General features: G+C 35.4%; 1 protein-coding gene across 1 annotated transcript in view; it reads right to left on the bottom strand.

Moving 5' to 3' along the window:
* The window catches only part of AKAP6 (A-kinase anchoring protein 6), a 470,308-nt gene that overhangs the window by 90,581 nt on the left and 356,764 nt on the right, over window positions 1-22,963 (bottom strand). The window contains exons 10-11 of the mRNA XM_027870237.1: window positions 12,425-12,571; window positions 9,184-9,408 (exon numbers count right to left, since the gene is read on the bottom strand). Coding sequence (XP_027726038.1) covers window positions 9,184-9,408; window positions 12,425-12,571 — 372 coding nt within the window. The remainder of the gene's footprint in view (window positions 1-9,183; window positions 9,409-12,424; window positions 12,572-22,963) is intronic.

Genomic DNA, 22,963 nt, shown 5'->3' with positions numbered 1-22,963 from the left:
GGGGTCAGGAAAATCTGAGTTCAAATCCAGCCTCAGACACTTGGCTATGTGACTTTGGGCAAATCACTTAACATCTCTTTGCCTCAGCTTCCTCAACTGTCACATGGGAATAATAATAGCACCAACCTCCCAGTACTGTTCTGACAATCAAATGAGATAGTATTTGTAAAGTGCCTTAGCACAGTACTTGATTGGCACATAGTAGGTGCTATATAAATTTTAGCATATGTATATATGTGTATAATGTATGTGTATGTGTATATTCACATGTATATGAAAAGCAGAATGAAAATAACCATTTATTCCAAAAAGAAGGCTTGGGGCCAAAGGGTAGAGAGAAGAGAAAAGGGGTCCACTAGGAAGTAGCTGGGGCAACTTCCTAAATAGAGCGCCAGGGTCTACAGCAAGGAAGACCTGAGTTCAAATATAGCCTCAGACACTTAATACTAGCTATGTGACTCTGGGCAAGTCACTTAACCCTGTTTGACTCATTTTCCTCATCTGTAAAATGAACTGGAGAAGGAAAAGGCAAACACTCCAGTATCTTTGCCAAGAAAACCCCAAATGAGATTACAAAGAGCTGGACATGACTGAAAGGACTCAAGGACAACAACTAGGAAGTTAAAAGGCTTATGAACATAAAACTGTTCTCTAAGCAAGGAATACTGCTGCTAACAACTCCTTCACTGTCCCACCAACTTGCAATCATTAGCTGCCGGCACAAAAAATAAAAAGGCCCACATTAACTGTTAACAATCCTATGAAGCCATTTCTCCTTCATTAGTCCAACCAGCGGTGATTGCTTTCTTATTTGAACTCATAGTAACGTCCGTAGTTATCCTATGCCCATATTATATTCTGGTTTGTTAATATCATATCACTCTTAGTAAATGAGAGGCTCCATGAGGACAGAGACTGGGTCTTTTTCATTCTTTTCTACTTTCACAGATCCATGAGCTCATTGATGTGGGCACTCCTTTTATAAGTACATGGTGGTTTCTCATCCTGGGTAATTCTTATCCGTATCCTTGATCAGCGTGGCAATACTTGATTCAGGTTATCAATCTGTTTTCTTTCATTATAGTACTAAGCCACCATCTTGCCCAGTCCCACAATCCCTTGATGATATATTTTATGCCCTTTCTTGAATCCAAGTCATTGTTGGTAACATTTTGTAGACGACACCTACTTATATCTACCAGGCAGAACTTTTCTGCCATATGTGCCAAGGAGATAGAGTGTTTATAGGCTGAGGAAGTTTTTGCTCTAATTTGGCATTTTCCTTACAGCAATAAGTCTTAGACCAAAAGCTAAAAAATAATGTTATTTTATGTCTCTCATACTTACATGCACTGCAGGATGTGATGACCAAATACCCCATGAAATAAAGCAAATAAAGAAGATGAAAAAGTCAACTTAATTTTGTGTCCAAAGGTAAAGAGAGCTTTTGGAAGGTAATCAGAGTATCACAAACTTTCTTATTTAAATATTCCTTAAGTTGTTTAGTCATTTCAATCATGTCCAACTCTTTGTGACCTTATTTGGGGTTTTCTATGCAAAGATATTGGAGTGGTTTACCATTTCCTTCTTCAGCTCATTTTACAGATGAGGAAACTGAGGCAAATAGGGTTGTGACTTGCCCAGGGTCACCAAGAAAAATACTAAAATATAATGACTAAAACCTAGAAATAATGCATATGTAAATATATTTAGAATAAATATGAATATACTTACATCTTGTCAGTAAGAATAGTAAAAGACTCTCAAATGCCTTATTGGAATTTATGCAGCTTTGTCAATGACATTCCCCTAATCTACAAATCTAGTAACCCTATCAAAAAAAGTTCAATGTATCTTTAGATTCTGACCTTAGCTGGCTAGCTGTTGTAGTTGTTTTTTTTTTTTCTCCCCTTGAAAGCATGGTGGTTAGTGTTAGGCCAAGTAAATATGGGCTCTTCATTCATGAAGAAAAAAGAAATTAGGAGATACTTGGGTTTAGGCTCTCTTTTGATAAATATACCAAATAGATATTACAATAATTTTCCCTTTGTCATCTGAGATTTTTTTAAAAAAGGATTAAATTTATCTGTCATCTGTTGATTTGCAAAGTATTTTGCATGATTTTGGTATATCCGGATTGAATTACTTTAATTCTTTGTTTGCAGTTTTGCCAACAGTATCATTAGAGAAATTATAATGGCTCCAAGGGTTTAGGAGTAGGAACAATTGCTGGCACCCATAGGAATCGCTACCTCATTTATCCACTCCACAAAGCTCCAAAATACCAGCTCCCATCATTCACTTTAATCAATATGAAAATGTGTTTTAAGGTCACAAGAAGCATCATTATTCCTTTTATTTTGTACTACAATCTGAGATCACTCAGAAAATTCCCTAAATCTTTTGGTGGATTTTTTTTTCATTTCAGTAATCTGCTCAGGGTTTTGTGGGACCCCCTTTCAGGGTATTTTTTTACTGTGTTTGGTTCTTTTATTTTTATAAATGTATGTGAATCATTTTCTTTTTAGAGCAATTGTGGCATTTGATAATGTCTATTATTTCACAGTTAATTTGAAACACTATTAAGCTTTTTCACATAAATGTTTAACTGATGTATTGACTTGATTAAATGCTTTAAGCTAGAAGTCAAGGATCCAGAATATGCGATTAGGCAAAAGCAGTATGTACTAGGCTGCACTCTGCTGCTCCAACCGGGATTTCCTATTTATTAAGAAATAGGAATGATATAACTCATTTCATCCATGATAAACTAAAAGTTTAATTTTCATGTTAAAGAGTTACATGTGGAAAGAGCAATAAACTGAGGCAGAAGACATGAGTAGTAGTTCTGATTCAACTATTTATTAACCAAGTAACTTTGGATAAGTTGCTTAACCTTTCTAAGACTGTTTTGTAACCTTTAAAAAATAAGGACATTAATACCTGGCCTGTCTAACTCAATTCATTGATGTGAGAATTAAATGAGAAAATAAATGTGAAGTTGCTTTATTAACTGTAAAACACCAAATAAATGTAAGCCATTATAGTTTCAACAGTTGGTTGGCTATTATACTTAACTTAATAAAATGATTTTTTAGATCCCATGGCATTTGTCTGATGGACCATTTGAAAAAAAAAAGTGCAGTGATTAGGGGTTAATCGGGTAGTATATAACTTCAGTGGGAAGTCTCAATGGGGAAAGGAAGGCTATTTCTAGATTTCAGTCATTACCATTTTCGTATTTACCTTTTAGGGATACCTAAACAATAAATTTGGTGGTACTGTGATTAGTTGCCAAAATAATTTTTTTAAACTATAATAAAACATGGTCCATGACCAAGAATTCCACTGAAGGAGCTTTTTTGGTGCTAGGGGTGGGGAAGAAAGGGGCTTTTTTGGAAGTCGATGGGCAGCAAGCAGTAACAGCATATGAAATGTGAGTTGGGTGGATGTCAAGAGAAAAGCTACCCAGCAAGTCTGAACTTGCCCTTGAAATAGTTTGGCTGTATGCCGAGGCCAGCTCCACTGCCTTCTTTGGCTGGTAATGGATCATTTCTCCTGAATTGAGCCTTTAGAGTAATGAGTTTGGTTATGGAATACAAGGAACATATGATTAAGTAATTAGTTTTCCTTTCTTTCTGAAGGGTCATCGTTAAAAAAGTAGTGCCTTTCAGCCAATGAAATTTCAGCTGCACACACACACACACACACACACACAGCTTTGCCAGAAAGTAACTTCATAAAAATCTGAATGTGCTTTAGCACATTTAGTTGACAAAGTGTGTTCAACCCCTTTTTAATTTTGGCTTTCTTTCCCTTCCAAGACTGCTTGATTTGCATGTCCTAGTGTTCTTCCTTCTTCTCCCTGCCTTCCCCTACCCCTTGTGCCCCCCCCCCATTCCTTTTTCATCTACTGGTTCTTGTTTCTTAATCATTCCCTGGTCTAGATTTTGTGTGTATGTGGGGGCAGTCCTACACTTAACCATTCATTCCTCCCTCCCTTAAAGAAAAAAAAACAAAAATTCAAAAATGATTTTTCTTGACTATTTCTAAACAAAAGTATCAAATAGAAAGAAAGCATATGCTACTGGATAGGTATGTATACATGCATAGATATTGATATATGTATACACACATATATGTATATGTTTTTTTTAAACTCAGGTCTCCCTGACTTAAGGCCCAGGTCTCTATCCATTGTGCCACCAAATACCATCAACTCTCTAAGAGGAAAGAGGATCTAGGTGGCACAATGGATAGAGTACTAGGCCATCTTCTTGAGTTCAAATCTGTCCTCAGACACTTACTACTAGCTGTGTAAGCCAGGACAAGTCATTTAACCCTATTTGCCTCAGTTTCCTTATCTATAAAATGAGCTAGAAAAGGAAATGGCAAACCACTCCACTGTCTTTGCCAAGAAAACCCCAAATGGGATCACAAAGAGTCAGACAGAACTGAACAACTGAAAGAGGATTTAATTCCATTAAGAGACTCAGATTTAGAAAATAGAGTTAATAAAGATATAACTTATGGATGAATTCTCTTCTCAGCTGTGTAACCAGGACAGGCAGGGGTGGCTACGAATTCACATTTAAAAGCAGAATGTTATAAGAAATGTAATGAATCCATAAGAGAAGCATGGAAAGATCTTTTCTATATGAACTAATGCAGAGAGAAGTAAGCATAGTCAAGCAAATAATATACATAATGACTAGAACCACGTGCTGAAAAAACAAACATGAAAAAAGTCAAAAGTCAAATTTTCAAAATTACAAAGAATGAACATGGCTAAAGGGAAGAATTATGAGAAGACACCATTACCCCATCACTTCACAGAGATGAAAGGTCCCTAAGTGTTGTTTTTTGCACATATTTTCAGACTATTTTGATGTATTCATCTGTTGTGCTGATTTTTTCTTTTCTTTTCTATTTTTGTCTTTAAAATACTATTTGTTTTACAGGATAGCTCTCAGGGTGGGAAAGGGGAGAAGGGATACTGGGGGAAATTAAAGTGATATAAAAAAATACATCAATAAAAACTTAAAAAAAAAACCAGATCATTTTTAGGCATGTAACAATCCAAAGTCATTCCTCTAAAGAGTTTATCTACAAGTTTAAGATTTTCTTACCCCTCTAAAACCTGAACTATTTGGTACCTCCTATCAGCAAAGGGCGTCCTTTTTTGGAGTATCAGGAAGTAAAACATTTCACTTAGTGCATCCTTACTACCTCTAATCAGAATTCTGCCTGGTGTTACGTGTCTCTGTCCATTTTTCCAAAGTACCCCTTTCCTTGTGCACTGTCTCTCATATGTAGTGCCTTTGATGAATAATACCCTAGGTACTAAAATGTTAATTGTTCTGAAACATTTAAACCTCTGATTATGTTTATGTAAACAAATATTATTCTTTTTCTATAGTCCTAGGATTTCAGGAGGCAAATCTAGCAATTCCTTTAAAGAATTATCATAGCCAGATGCATCTAACCAGCATATAATCAATTATGTCTAGACCTTAATCTAAAACTACAGTAGAGATGGGGATTCCAGGGCAAGAGAAACACCCAGATTTTATTGACTTCAACAAATCTGCAGAATATCAATCTAGGATGTGAAACGGAAAATATTAACTGGATTTATCAAAACTATTTCCAATCACAAGGCCTTCAACAGTCAAATCTATTCATTCTCTCAGCAAAGTATCTATCGTCAGTGAGGAGACCTTCAGTCTATCACAAAGAAGAAAGGAAACTGAATTTTTTTTTCAAGTTACTCCCTGGAACTATTAAGAATGGAGACCAAAAAAAAGTATTATAAAGTAAGAAAATGTGATAGTATTCAACATGTTTTCAAACTGAGATAATCAAATATTCAGTGTTATTCTAATGACTTGAAAGAGTCTGAGGCATTCCCAAAGGCCTCAATCACTCCCAAGGAATAGGTTGCTTATTGCTGTGTTTGTTTTTTGAGGCTTGGCCTCCCTAACTCTCCCAATGGCCATGGACCTGACTCTACTGAACAGCAGAGAAGCTTTGATAGGCTCTCTCCCACCAGGCTGCATAAGGCTTCCTCCCTAGGAAGCCTGGGCTCACCATATCGGTTCTGCACTTCACACTAACACCAGATAGACTTTCAGAGCCTACCGTTGCTCAGAACTCTCAGACTCAAGGGATCCATCAGCCTCAGCCTCCCCAGCAGCAAAGATTACAGGCATGCATTACCTACCCCAGCCTCAGGGAACAGTTTATGCCATCAGAATCTTTTACCCTGTCTTTGCCCCTATTCTCCCTTTTTCCTATTGTGTGATTTCTAACTTTGCTCCTTCTTAGTTGTCCCTCCTACTTAAACAAATAAGTTTACTATATCAAGCATCCTAAAAATTGCAACAAAATGAATATCTGCTCCTTGCTCATTCTTCAGTATTCAACTATAGTGCTCATTAGGATTTTTTTAAATCATTGCCAAAGTTCAGTAGTATATATTATACACAGATTATGATGGTCATGATGACAATAAGATTCCAGTTTTAAAATGTGAATAGGTATGACTACGACTACTATTACCACTATTTATCTAATTCTTTAAAGTTTACAGACTGCTTTACACACATTAATTCATTTGAATGTCACAGAATCCCTATGATGTAGACATTACCACTCTTAGTCTCATTTTCCTCATTCATAAAATGAACAAAATAGTACCCACCTCTCAGGGTTCCTGAGACTATTCATGAGAATCAAGTATTTGTGAGAATAAAATAAGAAATATGAGTCATTATGTTATTATTACATAATGTATATATATATATGCATAATATATGTCATCCATCAAATATTTTTCAAACCTTATAGTGTTATATAAATGCTAATTGTTGTTGCTGCTACTACTACTACTGTTATTGCTACTAGTGATAACATTATCCTCACGTCAGATGTAATAAAACCTGGGCTTAGAAACATTAAATCACGTGCCTGTGGTTATATAATAAGTATCCAAAGTAGGATTGGAATTTAGGTCAAGAACTGACTACAATCCCAGTGTTCTGTGTCACATATAGTCTTAGAACCATTTATGCATATAAGCATGCCTATACAAAAAATGGAGCAGTATAATAAAAAAGAGGTTAAAAGATACTTCCTGTTAACCCTTTCTATTAATTGCCAATCTAGCATATTCCTTAAAGTATATCAGAGGTTCATATAGTCCATAGTTCTATGTCTAAAAGCAAGAGTCAGTTTTTGAAGAAACAAACCATTTCCTATAAATATGTATACTGCTTTTTAAAATGTGCAGCCTTCCCTGGCAAGACAGTTCTTAAATTAATATAATATATTAATATTATAATATTAAATATAAAATAATATATTTGATGTTTTTTTAGTCAGTAGCAAAGATAGGAAGTTTCTGGCCAAAGTAGTATGGAAATCAATCAATTAACAAGTATTCATTAAGTACCTACTATGTGCTGGCCACTTTGGATACAACTAACAGGTATATGCTCAGGGTTAGGGGGAATGGGAGTGTTCTTTCACCTTTGGACGTGCCTATTATTAGCAATTGGGTCAGCCTAAGCTAAGGTTAGCCTACCAGTCCTAGAGTGGACTATGAGTAATTGAGCCTAGCAAGAACTGCAAACTGCTTAGAAAATGGAGAAATGTTTGCTTGGCCATTGAAGGAGAATCTTTCTTCTTCCTCTTTAAAGCCCTTTAAGTTTTAGAAGAAACATAAATACCTCTTTTCATATTGTTCCATGATGGAAAGAGTTCTGGATTTGGAGTCAGAAGACTCAGATCCACTCCTGACTTTATAAGAACCTCTGTGACCCTCAGTTTTCTCGCCTATAAAATGAGGGGGTTGGAAGGCTGCCCAATTCATGACAGAGAAATGATGGATCAATATGAAGAACAAGAACCATATTTTTGTACATGGCCAATGTAGCAATTTATTTTGCTTGACTCTACTTCTATGATACAATGTTCCTTCCTTGTTCAATGGGTAGGGGAAGGAGGAAAAATGCTTAATGATTTTTTTAAAAAATATATTATTTTTTAATGTAGGGATTCAACTAGATGTCTTCTAAGTTTCCTTCTATGGTCCTATGATTATTTGATCCCATATTTTCACCTCTTCAAATCCTCTTCCTCCAGAAAATGGGCAACTCAGGTCCAGTTGCCTCCCTGTAGCTTTCCAAGCTTCCTCATCCTGCATGCAAAGTAATATTTCTCCTCTTGGTTCTCTTGTAACCTTTGTACCTTTCCTATGCATTTATCGAGGCTCTGACTTTTAGTAGAGATGTGTACCTATAGTCTTCCTTACTAGATGATATGCTCCCTGAGAGCAAAAACATTACATCTCATTTATCTCTATGTCTCCTACAGGACACAGCATCATGTACATCATAGGCAACTTAACAAACATTTGTTCAAGTGAATTGGCCAGAGCCTTTCCTGAGATGCTGATGTCAGCAAATCAGATCAAAATCAAATTGGTTGGGCCTGTGTTTACAAACTGGTTGAGGAAGTTTAAACACACATATTAGAACCCCTACTACTTTTGATTTCACTCTATGTAAACAATGGAAATAAAACGGGAGGAAAATGCCTTGACTAAATAGCACGATGGCTTGCTTTTCTCATGGACATGATTCTGGCATTACCACTGCTATATTTAGGTGCCTCTAATGTTGGGAATGTTGGGGTTCTGTTTTGTTTCCTACCTCTCCAAAGAGTCAGTCTTTACTATGTGAAACTCTATTACCTTTTGTCAGCATTCCTGCCTATCAATAAAACATTTGCACCCTTCTCATTTCATTTTTTCAGAATCTTTTTAGCAAAAATTAGGTAGCCTTTTTAGTTTTTCTACCAAGGATTGCTTTTCAAAATTCCAAATCTTTTTTTGTTTGTTTTTTGACTCAAAAAAAAAATTCACAATCAATATCCATTCCCCACTCCTGCAACAGGCGGGGTCTGTTCTGTACTTACATGCATATGTATAGAAGCTATATACACATGCAGACACTGTTCAGTATTCAGTATTAGAAACATAGAGGGTATCTTTGAATTCAGGGATAAATTTAAGCACACAGTGATGCATAGATAGAGGGTGTAATATTTTATGTACTTGATAAATATTTCATTCTTACCATAAAGAAAGCTTTTTATCAACTTTGATTGTTTTTTTATTACCTTAAAGTATTGCAGTTGTTTCTCAGCATTCATTGTTCCTTCTTTTTCTTGTCTCAGACAGGAATTGAAGATGAAAAGCTCTGTATCTCTCAGCCACCCCTTCAGCTCTTTGATCCTGACCTCCAGCTGCCTTACCAGGCTGCCGCTTTCAGGAGAGAGCAGGTCACGTGGACCTAACCCACTGTGCCCTACCATTGTGTCCTGGATCTTCTCTCCTAGGGTTTTCTAATGCATCAGATAAAGAAACCATAGATTAGCTTTATGTACCAGAATACATCACAGGTTAGTTAGCAACAAGAGCCACCTGTAAGACATCCAAATGAATTTTTCCAGTTTCTATTGACATTCAGTCAATTTCAGTTTTGTTATAGCATTTGAGGCTTTCATTCTAAGATGGTGGGTGTTGTCTTGGCTACACTTGTGGATTAAGAGGACTATATTCACTTGTATTTTCTTTCCACATGAGGGAAACTTGGCCCAAAAGTCCACCTCCAGGTCACTGATAAGAATTCATTAAGATTCTCAGGACAGAGTTTACAGACAGAGAACCTCTGCATAAAATTTTCAGGAGCTAGAAGTCTAAGTTTAATCGATATACTAAAGAGGCCAAGGATAGATTGTGCACGGAGAATTAAATTCCTTTTCTGTATTGTGAAAGGCAATCCCCTAAAGCTCACAGCTAAGGTGAGCTCAAAGTGGGCTGGACCTCCTCAAAGCTATTCTAGATTTTACCTGACTTGTAAATTGCCGGCTCCCCTATTCTTCCTACAAACCTTTACCTGACATGTTAGATTCTACTCACTGTAAAAAAAAATAATAATAATACCCAATTCACTATACTAGTAGTTTGTTGAGCTTAAGTATTCTGTCATGAAGGTGTTTTTTGAATGGAGATGGGATGCTTTTCTGTTGAAAACATAGAGTTTGGAAAATCAATAGGATTTGATTTATAATGATAAATTAAACCTGCAAAAATAAGCTTTAAAACACAAATAAAATTAAATCAACAGACATTCATCTGCTGTGTAGCGTACTGTAAATAGCATCTTTAGGAGATCATAACAGCAACATCGGCTTTCCTGGCAACACCCTTCCATTTTCATGGTGCAAATATTGATAATTTGAAGACCCTCAGTGGAATCCAGATTTAGCTATTGTTTTTATGCTGTAACAAAAGTGGCAGCAGGAGGTGAAATCAATGCCCTTGGAGGGTAGGGTCACAAAAAAGAATTTATTGCCACTTTTTTGTTCTGGAACAGTTTGCAATCATAAATTCTTCATAAACAGAATACTTCAGAGAATGGTCCGTCTTCATAAATATACGACAGAGGACATCAATTTCATTTAATTCACAATTTGTGTCAGCACAGCAGATGCCAATGCCTGCCTTGATAGGGTTGTTTAATATGCAATTGAGACAGAGTAATATGCAGCACAGGGGACAAAATTTCACAGATTAAACTGTACGCACCACTGACATTTCATTCTAATGTATTTCCATTCCACACTGTTCACCTTAGATGAAAGTAATATTAAAAACCATATCCCTCTATTTTACTATTGTTAGAAGTTAAAATCCTTGTCTTTAATTTTTTTCATGCCAATTAAAATGTAATCATGCCAATTAAAACAGTATGCCTACTGTTGTTAGTTTCTGCATCTCTTTTTTATTAAATTCCCCCCCTCCAAAAGTCCCTCCATCAAATGCTACTTATTATACATGGGAAACTAACCACTTCTTTTAAAAATCTATCATAAAAATGCTTAAGGGATAGCTAAATATTCTATTTTATTTTAAGGATCAAGTTGTGAATTTAAAAAATTTGTTAAGAAAGATGTACTTAACATTTCCATTTATATTATAACTGCTTTTAAAAGATTATTTATTGGTGGTTCACCCAATAGGTATCACATTGTATTATAGTCCAATAACTGAAATGAGTGCATTATTATGCTCCCAATCAAACTGATAAAACATATAAAGTCACTTTTCTTGTCTGATTTTTAATGAACTACCGCTTTTTAAAATTCCATCATACATTTGCCTTTATTAGATTCCAGAATGTGCAAAAATTAGTGGAATCTGGTCTAACCCACAATATTACTGAGTGGAGTATTGTCTATTGCTTCTGAAAAGTACTGAACCAATGGGTAACAGGAAAAAACTTTTAACATTTCAAGTCACCTTGCATATTTGCAGATTCAATTGAATTTGGATGAGCAAACAAAGATGTGAAATTGCCATTATATTAGTACACAGGCTAAACATGGCATAAACCAAAGCCTGTGATTTCATCGTTACATGGACAGCTTTTTATTTCCTACAATTTTAGGACCTTTTTTTTTTTTTAAAGGAAAAGGGAGGCAAGCAGAATTATGTTCCCTAACTGAATATCATCAATATGAAACAGCTGTAATTAATTATTTAAGTAATTTGCAAATTTATCTTACCATTAATTTGAAATAAAGGCAATTGGAAGCAAAGTAGAGAAAAAAACATAATTTAACCTGTTTTTCTCAGCTATCTTCTAACAGTAGGACAATATTGTCTCCTACACAGTGCTATCCCTGATCTCTGGGTAATAGTCACTATATTGCTTTTTTTTTTCCCCCTCTAGATTCTTGTATCTCTCAATCCAGCACATCATTGCATGAAATGAATTACACGAAACTTTTTGGGGAGCTTTGTTAAAAGTAAGCTGTAAACTGAGACTCAAAAGAGAGATTGCTTTAATTCTGTAATTCAGATTTTCAGATTTGGGCCCTATTTACTTCTTTGTTTTGGAGCCCTGAGTATGACTTGAAATCTGTAGTGACAACCCCACTTTTCATCTTAAGGGTACAGTAAATAGTTAAATGGTAGATGTCTCTAACATGTACCTTCAGAATAAATTCTATTAACATTCACTCAAGCATGACAGTCAGTGTATATCAGATATACTGTATTATAGTTGACTTGGTGCATACCCATAATACATGGCATATTTTACTTACTTTTTATGTATTAAAGAACTAAAATTATTAAAGTCAGAGAGGAGACAGGCTTAGAATAAAAAAAATCAACAGGAGAGGAAAAGCAGGGCCCCCCCCCATAATAGCATGAGTAGCTTGTTTGAAATGTAGGTAGTGAATTGAAAGGGAGAGATATTTGTGCCTCAAATTAGAAATCAGACAGATAGAGTACTTCACTACACAAAAAAATGTACACATAACCTACAAACAGTAATAAAAATGCAAATACCCCAAGCAGTTCCCATTTTTCATTAATTGAATCCACTTTTTCAAGGAGATCATTTGGTAGTAAAGCACCACCTTTCTTCAAATCTTCAACCTTCCTAAGCAGCGCCATCTTTTTCGGATGCCTGATTGACATTTCTACACTGTATCGCTAAAACAAAAAGAAATGGAGAGAGAGATCATTAGAGAGGGGTGTTTTCTTCTCAAAATCTCACCACAAGTATTATATTGCCCATTTTTGTAAGGAGGCACTAATTTTGTGTTTTTCATCCTTTAACTATTATTTTTTATTTTTGTTCCCAATGTAAATTTTAATATCTGCCAGGTAAAGGTATCTTGAATTGGATGAATGCTGTTAGGAATTATTACAATTGAAAACAGACTTTATATATATATACACATATATATATTTTAAATATGATATATACGTAGAAAGAATCATAGATCTAGGGTTGGAAGTGTCCATAGAGTAATTTTTTTCCCAAGATTACCCAGAGAGTAAGTAAAAGAAGTCAGGATTTGAACCTAGGTCCTTTGACACCAAAGTCAAGTGCTCTTTATACTGTTGGAGCAAAGAGAGCATATACAGTCTTGGAAACTGGAAGGCCTGGGTTCAAGCCTTGTGTCATATGGTAAGCTTAACCACTTAGTCCTCTAGGTCTTTTAACTTTGTAGTGTTGATTACTGATTTCCTTAGGGGGTGGGAGTTTCCAAAGTGGGAGTTCCCCAACACTGATCAAATCATAGGTTTAGATTATTTAAAAATAACATGCCCATAAATGTATATGCATATACACAAACAGATATGATATGCATTTATACATTCATGTTTACAAATATAGTCATAATATCAATAAGTTTTTAAGGACCTACTATGTGTAAGAGATATATCTTAATAAACTGTGAGTTTATTAAGAACAAAATTTGTTGTAAAATTTTGGCAATTAAACTTCTAGGTCCAGATATTTCCCTCATATCCCCAGCCCCAGGAAACACCACATTCACCATTGTCCAACCAAAGTTTCCATGTAGGTTATATGTTGCAATAATCTTTCTATCTGACTTTCAGTATGATGACTTGCCTTCATTTTCTTATAAGCTGGGATAGGAGTGAGGGGTAGGGAAGAGGAAGCAGAATGGAAATGAATAGTTTGGTGGGGGGAGGGGGGGCAGGAAATAGCATGGTTCTCCCCTTCCCCAAAATTGCTGTACAATATCTCAAAACATCACAGTTGGCTACAGCACTCACTTTACCCCAAAAATGTATGTTGTACAATTGACATACTGCCAAGTGAGCCTCTTTAGAAAGATATTTTGCCAGAGGTAATGTAAGTGCTATATAATATGACAGTTACTATGGTGACTCCTCGGATAACACAACTCAAATAACTTCTTAGCTAGAAAGTCCTATAGAATGCACAGCTACAACGATTATGCCTAATTCTTCCCTCCCTCCCTCCGCCCCAGTTTCATATAAAAATATCTCTAAGCATAAAAGAGTGTCTAGATTATGGGGGTTAGAAAAAGAAACATTCACTCATTCAGTACCTATCCAAAATAAAAAAATACACCCTAAACTTCATTCATTCTTGGTAGAGTAACCAGTCTCAGGTGGTTGGTATTCCTTGCCTTTAAGTGAACTAAGGCAGAAACCATTAATGAACCCAAGAGGAAATGCTATGAACTAGACAAAGCAGTAGAACATTAAACCAAAAAGGGAGAGGGGATCCAAGAACCACAAAAACTTGGGTGCATTTATTCCAGAACATGACATGATTTAAAAAAAAATACAAATGGAAAGAGCTTTAAAGAAAATAAGAAAGGTGTGAATTGACTCCTTCAGCTAATGGAACTCTTATCATTTGCATGCATATGTTTGCATACTCTTAGTTTCATATTTTAATATTTCATTGACACTAAACATGCATATCATTTGTATTATGTAAACTTCACCAAATGTTAGTCATTTGTGGATTATAGAACAAAATGTTTTAAATGAGATTTAAAGCATTTTGTATTACTTATGAATGTTTATCAGGGTGTCAGAGTACCCCAAATTACATGAATATGCATAGTAAAAAAAAATCAAGGATTGACTTAGACTCTTTGTGAATTTGGTAAGTGATTCACAGAAAATCTAGTTCATGACTTCTAAAAGTAGATGATTGCAACAACTGCTTGACTCCAGCATTGAGTAACTAAATTGCCCACCCATTTTTATTGGCTATAAACGTTCAACAAGTATTGCATGAAGCACCAGCTAGCTTCTCCATTCAGCCAGAGCGCTGATTTGAGGAGAGGACAACCGGCTTTATGAATCAGATTTCTATCTAAAGATGATGTCAATTGAAGAGATTTACATATTTAATTCTGTAAGGCTACATAATATGGGGGTTGCTGGGTCTATGTTAGTCAGGCACAGAAATCCTGTTCAGGTTACTCCTTCCCTGATGCCAAGTGAATTGACAGACAGAGGGAGTCCTCTAGCTGTGTAAAAATGGAGCAGACTGGACCAGTAGTAGCCACATTTACCTATGAATAAATAATTTTATCTCTTTCCCTCCTAACAGTCCTCTTCCCAAAATCCTAATGCTTATTTTTTTTTAATATTATGAATTCAGTAAGAAGAAAAAAATGGGTTAGGTATCAACCATAATAATGATAGTCTTATTATAATTTTTTTTAAAAAGTGTTGAACTTGGGACATACTAAAATAATTTTTTTAGTGTACCACAGCATAAGTAGTCACTAGTACAACCAATGTAAAAGGCGATTATATGTGAAAAAATAAACTTGTTTTGATGTACATTTTCTCTGTCACAGTGTAACCTACAGTATAAATAGCTTAGTGAAAAATGTTGATTGATAGACAATGCCTTCCAACTATAAAAAGAGAAGGGATCCAGTTAATTGTTAGATGTATTGGTATGTGAATGAAGACCACTAGCCTGTCACTTATAAATTTAAGGTGAAATATTTATTTTAATTTTGAAGAGCTCTGAACCTCAAATCAAGTTATGATTTATGTCCTGAGGCTCTAGATGCTAATGCTTTTGGGTAGGTTGTTGGGTTTTATTTTCATGTGGGTGTGGGGGGTGAGGAGGGGTGTGGGTTATTGCTGCTGTTGCTGTTGTTTTGGCATTTGCTTCTCCAAGATTTCTAGAAAAGTATTTGTGGAAGGAAATTAGCTTATCAGATGTATCAGTCTGGACCATCCTATCTCTGGTAGGACTATTTTATTCGGTGGAGAGAAGATAATTTAATCTTCATATTCATTCTCTCCATGGCAGTAAGTGAGCAAAGGCTGCCCCCATTGTGTCCTATAGTCTAGGGATATTATGATATAGATGACTATTCAATAGCCAAAAATGAGATTAACAAAGTTAAAGTCAGATGAGTGGTCTCAACCACTGCAGTAAATAAACACACAATGTTTAATTTTGTCATAGCACCTGCTGTATAACCTTCTTTGTCCCACCGAAAATAGAAAAATAAAAAGAGGCCAAACTGAAAAAAGAGTATTTACATTATTTAAATGTGTTTGCCTGCACAATTTCCTTATTTTGCTCATGAATCTACCTAACAGAACTGGGAAAGAGCTAAATTAAAGTGAAATGATATTCTTCCTCCTACCTCCTGTCCTGTGCCAAAAGAAAAATAAAACAATGAAAGCTCAAAAGGGAAAAAAAAACTCAGACCAACTAATTGCAAAAAATGTGAACTGAAGAAGTTTGGCCAATTCTCAGTCACTCAGTGGCTATGCTTTGCAAGCATAAGGGCTATCGGGGAATTCCAAAACAAAGAAAGCAAAGGCAGGATTTTCTGAAAGAAATATTTTAAGAAATGAAAGAAGACTTGATTGAGATAACTTTTTTTGACACTTATGCTAAAGGCTGCTTTTTTTCTAAAACCTTTTTTTTTCTTTCTTTCTTTCTTTTTTTTTTGTGAAAAATCACACCCGAAAATTCTGCCCAAATGGAGACTGGAACAATGCCTTGAAACAGTGTTAATTGTCACCATGGAAACCAGAAGAATAAGCCATTTTGAAACTGGTATAGAAGGCACACATTGAGCAACTCAAGCATTTTTCTGCCTCCCTCAATGTTAAAGAACAAGATGCCTAGTCACTGAGAGGTCAGAGAAAGAAATCATCGTGAAAGGTTTGTACATGCTCACCATCTAGTAATTTTAAAAAACAATCACACACACACAACAACAGCAACTGTATACAGTTAATGCCATAAGATTCTATATCCAGAATAATCTTTCTGAAATAGAAAGATCATCAAAAGATGGTCAGGATTGGAGTATGGATTCTACCCTCCAGCAAAACTTCAGGGCCATATTATATGAACCTTGCCCCCAAAGCTCCCTGGGAATTCTGCCGTTGTAATAAAACTTCAGAAGAGGAAAGAGAAAAGGCTGCATGATGGAATTCAAAAATAATGCTCTAAAAGCACACAGAGAGATTAAGACATCCATTGTAAGACTTTTGTATGGTGCTTCTGTTGGTTATACTGAAAAGAGACTAGACATTGCTGAACACAGAGTGAAGCTATGGCTACAAGAGACAGAAGGATTGAGAGTTTTCTTGATTATTAGAGCAGGGTTATGCTAGTCTGTGTTGTCTGGGCTTGAGGATTCTTATTCTGACCCCTCTGCTTGTAAGCAGAAGAGCATGTTACTTTACGTGGTGAGTAATTAAAATAAGCTATATAGCCAGCATTTAGGTAAAATGATCCAAGTATAAATTTAAATATAAGATCTAGTTAAAAAAAAAAAGACAAGATGTCCTTGTTAGTACAAGTCTACATACACCTAATCATGTCTATGTCATTCCATATTCGAACAAATAGAGATTAACTATATGTACGCTTGGCATGTGTGCAAGAATATATATATATGTATATATATATATATTTATATGCCATATAGAATTATTTTTGAAAATCCATTTCCACTTTATCCATTAATAAATATGTTGTTAAAAAAAAAGCAGCCTAGTTCTAGTTGATTCAGGAAATATATGTGCAGACAAAGATATTCACACAGAAATATGGATATTTGTCTGGCTATCAGCTATCTGTATACTCTTACGTTGTGCTTTCTGGCTAGTGTTTGCACTCTTCATACCAGGCTTCATGGTGGCCCCTTAGGAAACCCATGCCTAATGCCATTCAGTGATGAACAAAGAGTCTTTTTATACAAAAGTCCAGGGTCCAAAGCTCAGCTGTATACAAGCAGAGTGCAGGAATCTGCTAGAGGCCAGTCTACCCTTCACAACAGTTCTGTGGTTTCTACCTTTTTCTTTTTCTTTCTTTTTTTTTTTTAATAACACCAGTGTAGGCATTTTATAACCTATGTTAATGTTTCAGATGCTGCCTTTATAACTAAAACTTCTGGAAGACATTCAGAATGGAGGAAGGGTGTTCTAACTAGACAAATAAGAGTCGTTGTATCTTACAGAGTTCTTGTATTTTGCCATTAGCAATTTATGGCAAATAATTGCACAGGGAAATTATAAAGACTCCTACAATTGTCCTTGTAAATTAATAATAGGCTTTCTTGATTGGGATAAATTTGCTGCTGAGCCTTTGGAAAAATTAAAAAGTGCAATGTCATTTAAAATTGCCAGAACTCGTACAGCAAATTACATCTGAGGTTAAGAATTGAGTTTTTTTCCTCTTCCAGCTTATTCCATTTGCATCATCTGGAAATCATATTACATTGGCCATGTATTGTTAATTGGACATAGATTGCATTATCTTTAATATAAATCAAACTACAAATATTAAAATGAATTGCAAATTCTCTAATAGAAGATCATAAAACAATCTTTTTTAAAGTATCTCCCATTAATAATTTAATTCCAATTATATCACTCAGAAAACTCAAGCAGGAGACCTGGCAACTTATTTCCATGGTCTCTTCTTTTTCATAACAAATACGTAGGCCTGTGATGTTAATTTTAAACCGATCCAGAGCAGAATTTCAGTGCTACATTAAAAATAAAAACAAAAAACAACAACAAAAAAACCCTCTCAACTTCTTATGACCTTTTTACAGAAGCCAGTGAAATAAGTCCTTTGAAGAAAAGATTCCCTAACTTGAAGAACTAAATGTTGAACATACAATGAAAAAAAAAAGGCAATTGATCCTCAGCATTCTGCTTATTTAAAGAACGGGGGAATCTAGCCATTTAAAGTTTCCTTTAAATTTAATATCGTTTTTGAAGCCTTTGCATGCCCTTTAATGAGTTTATATTAAATATTTAATACTGTTTAGGGCATATCCACTACTACCAAAAACAGCTATATTCCCAGCAGCCCCACTGTTTCAGGCAAAGGGCTTGACTGATCCTCCTAGCCTGAATTGAGTAGAATGAAAAGAAGCAGTAGGAAAATAGCTGCAATCATTTAATGCAGATGACCTCTGACAGGCTCACAGCTCTTCTATCTGAACAGAAATTTGCATGGGGTCTCTGTGCAGAGGAACAATGTAACCTAAATGGTAGACAATCTTTATTCTAATGAAGTGGGTGTCAAGGTCAATGTAAAACTGCAATGATAAATGGTGCACCACTAGGCAAGAGAAGTTGCAGAGGCATTGTAGTGCTTTCACATTAATTGAAGACTGAAATGCACCAAGTGAAAAGCACAAGGCTCTCTTTTCACTATACTGTGTTCATGTGCCAATGCTGAAATGATTTCTTCAAGATGGCTTGCCTGTTGACATGTATCTTGCTGCAAAAATAACACAAATTTTAGATCATGGCTCCCCCCCAAAGGGACATTTTTATAGTTTGGTTTATTCCTAATATTGCATAGAACTTCAGAAATTTCCATAAAATATCCTAAAACATGAAGTCCTCAAAACAACTAGTCCAACTCAGTTTTTTTGGTGGGGAGGGTGAGGGGATTATTTAATGGACCCCACTTTACTTGGTTTCAATGAAGCAACTTCTTGGAAAACTCTTCATTAGGTTGAATTAACTGTAAAGTGGAAAGGGAAAGAGAGGTAGAAGGAACAGTCATATTTTAATATGATGATTTTCTCACTTCTAAATGTTCTAGCTAGTTTATAGTTAAGATCTTCAGGTGTCTCGTGCTAAATGCAGCTTTAACTAGGAAGCCAAAGGTTTTATAAAGGAAAAGAGTCATTTGTTGTTTGTGATTGTTATTTGTGTATATATGTATAATTATATATGTGTATATGTAAACATATATGTGGATATACACATACATAAGTGTGTATCTATCTATATCTGTCATTTCAGCTTTGCCAACATTGTTAAATAGCAATAATTATATCGTTTTTTCAGCCGATCAAGTAATTTGTGGCAGCCAATATATTTTTGTCTAATAAAAATGAGGACAGTAAGCTGCTTTTAAAAATCCTGAGCTGCTTAAGCCTGTTAAGGGTATATTGTTTGCTAATACACTCATTAGCAGCCAAGCATTTTAACTTTGTCAATTAAACAGGAAATGGAGTTGCACCATTAGTTTCACAGTTTGCTAAAATACAGATAAGAGCAAACTAATGGCAGTGTGAGAAACATTTCCAGATGCAACTGGCAACACATATTATAAAGTAGATGAACCTAGAATATACATTTTACATTTTTCAGGTCCCAAAACTTCTTTACATTTTTCCATCTTCAGCCCACTAACCTTCCCTATACAAATAGATTTTAATCATGCAATTACAGTTTTACTAGAAAATGAACTGTGGTTTGTCAGGTTTTTTTTTTTAAGGGGGTATCTACAGTACTGGTGATTCCTAGGAGACGATTAATAGAATTTACTGTACAATTAATTGCATTGCTACCCTGTAACTGATTTGAAAAAAGAACAGTATCAAATAGAAACCAGAATTTGTGAGATGGTAATCCAGAGAATAAACCCCAACATGGAAGAATATAGTGAAAAAAGGGGAAAAAAATGTTACTGATGAAACTGTTTAAAAAACTGTACAGCTTCATCTGTGTGTGATTTGTCAGGTCTGAAGCTTTGACGTGCCCAAGGGGCAGACCCCAGCGGGGAGTAGGCTGCAGAGCTAAATAGCTGTGAAAGAAGTCTTAATGTAGGATGGAATTCAAACTAACCTTGACATGACCTCAGGAAAAATATGCAAAAAGTAAAATGAATGCACTCCGCAAGATACATCCTAATTTTGTGGTGGAGCTGGTTAGTTTTACAAACATAACCCAGACTTTAAAAGAAAAATAAAATGCAAGTAAAAGGAGGAAACTTTGGAATCCAAATGGGAAAAAAAAAAAAACTTAAGCAGGCATGATGTGTTACTGTGGAGGCATGTGAACCATTTGGAAACAATCCAAATAAAAACCAACACTGAACAATATTGTTGTCAGCGTGTCTATTCAGGAAAATTGTTTTTTTTAGGTTGAATATAAATGACACAAAGCCAAGATTACATCATTGCATTACAAAGTCTGTTGTGGCTTTTAGCTGAACAAGCCCCATGGATCTCTTGGTTTAGGGCAGCAATTCAGTAAGGAGATTTTAATATGTTATTTTTCCCTCTACTGTCAATACCATAAATAGAGGAATTTAAGGGGGAAAAAACTGCGGGTGTTTTCTGGTCTGTGTTCTTGTTTTTGTTCTGCATTTGATAAGCATAACCTAAGTCTTTGCTCATACATTAAGTTGTGATTTGGCTTTATTATGCATTTTGCCTGTCTTGGAGAGTTCGGCAAGCAAGAAAGAATCCACCCTCGCATTGCAGCCAAGAACTGGCTAATTCACTGGATATATGGAAATTTTAATTGAGTGTCAACTTGTATAGAAATTCAATCCCATTATATTCTCAATGCAATTTTGTAGTAATACCAGTTATTTACTACACTACTAACCAGATCTTAAACATAATTAAATTGCTAAGGACATATACCCAGAATCTAATGGTTTAAATTCTTATAAGTATGCAATATAATATCAGGGGTGTGTGTGTGTGTGTGTGTGTGTGTGTGTGTGTGTGTGTGTGTGTTTCCATTAGATGTATTCATTCATTGAATGAACAGATAGGCTTAAAACATTGTCTTTCCTCTACTTTCCTAACTAAAAAATTTCCTAGAAGAGATTTAAGAGGTTTGAGGTTCAGTCACTTTGGTGTTTTGGGATTCACATCCTTTAAAAGATAATCTCTATTGGGGGGGGGTCCCCATAAAAGGATTCTTTGAGAACTGTTCAACTTATCAGGCCCATGAACTAGGCTTACTTTCTTGGGGAAAAAATGCCAAGGAAGATATCAACTACACATATAACCTTCACGTCATGGATTCATTAGAATCAGCTATATGATTCTCCTTCCCATTCTCCCAGAGAAACCTTGACAAAGTAGAGCACTGGAGCAAATTGAAGATAAAAGAGCATTCTTTATCTATCTATACATATATAATACGTGTATACTATATATGGATATCTATCTATATCTCTATAAAATCTACTACCAAAATAGCTCTTCACAAAAGTGACTTAGCATGCCATCACATCTTCAAACTGTCAACTTCAAGGACCTGTGAGTGTCTATAGGGAAACTCCCTTCAATACACACACACACACACATACATACATACATATTTTTATAGATATAAAGATGAAATAATAGGAAACACTAGTAATTGAGCAGTTGAAAACTGAATGTTTCACCTGATTCTAAAGTCATTCTACTTTTCCTAGGAAGTTCATGAAATGGAAGTCAGGCATCAAACCATCAGAACTCTATAATTTGTAGAAACAACACAGGAAATTTACCTATCAGACAACTGAAGTGAATTGGACAGGTTGTATACCCCCATCATTTCAGTTAGAGCTTTAATGAACTTTTGAACTTTTGAACATGGCTCTCAAAAATATTTCCTACGAATACTGTATGCTTTCAATGCTATCTAATTAATGTCTTCTTTGACTATTTGCAGCTAACCCACTAGCTATCTCCCTTTCATCCCAATGTACCCCATTGGTCATAGGGCATCCTGTTGAGTATTTGCACATCTCAATGGATTTCCCTCCTCAGTGCCTCAGTGACTATGTGGATCACTGCCATAATACATCATGACTGTTCTAATTCCAGTGTCATTATGACTCACCAAGTCATGTTGTAATGCCATGTCAGCATATTCCAAAAATTGTTACGTAATTATATGACATCTTTACATGTATGCCATGTTGTTCCAGGTTGGAAAAGCCAAGAATGAGGAATTAGTAATTAATATGATGAAGCCTATTTTTACCAATGATAATTTTACTTAATCAGTTTCCCTTCCCCACCCCCCTCCAAGTACCTTCAAGACCACACTTTACTTTAATTCTGAGACCACTACACAACTTGGTGGAATTTACTGAGCAACAAAAATGTCTTAAGTGTTTACTATGCGCTAGGCACTGCACCAAGTCATGGAGATTCAAAGAAAAAGATATAGCAGTGCTGTCCTCAAGGAGTTCACAGTCTAATGACCAGGCCTGGAGGGGAACACTCACACACACACACACACACACACACACACACACACACACACACACAC

The sequence above is a fragment of the Vombatus ursinus genome, unplaced genomic scaffold (assembly GCF_900497805.2).
Source record: "Vombatus ursinus unplaced genomic scaffold, bare-nosed wombat genome assembly UNPS02014794.1, whole genome shotgun sequence".
Taxonomy (NCBI): Eukaryota; Metazoa; Chordata; class Mammalia; order Diprotodontia; family Vombatidae; genus Vombatus; species Vombatus ursinus.
This window is presented reverse-complemented; position numbering and strand designations above follow the sequence as displayed.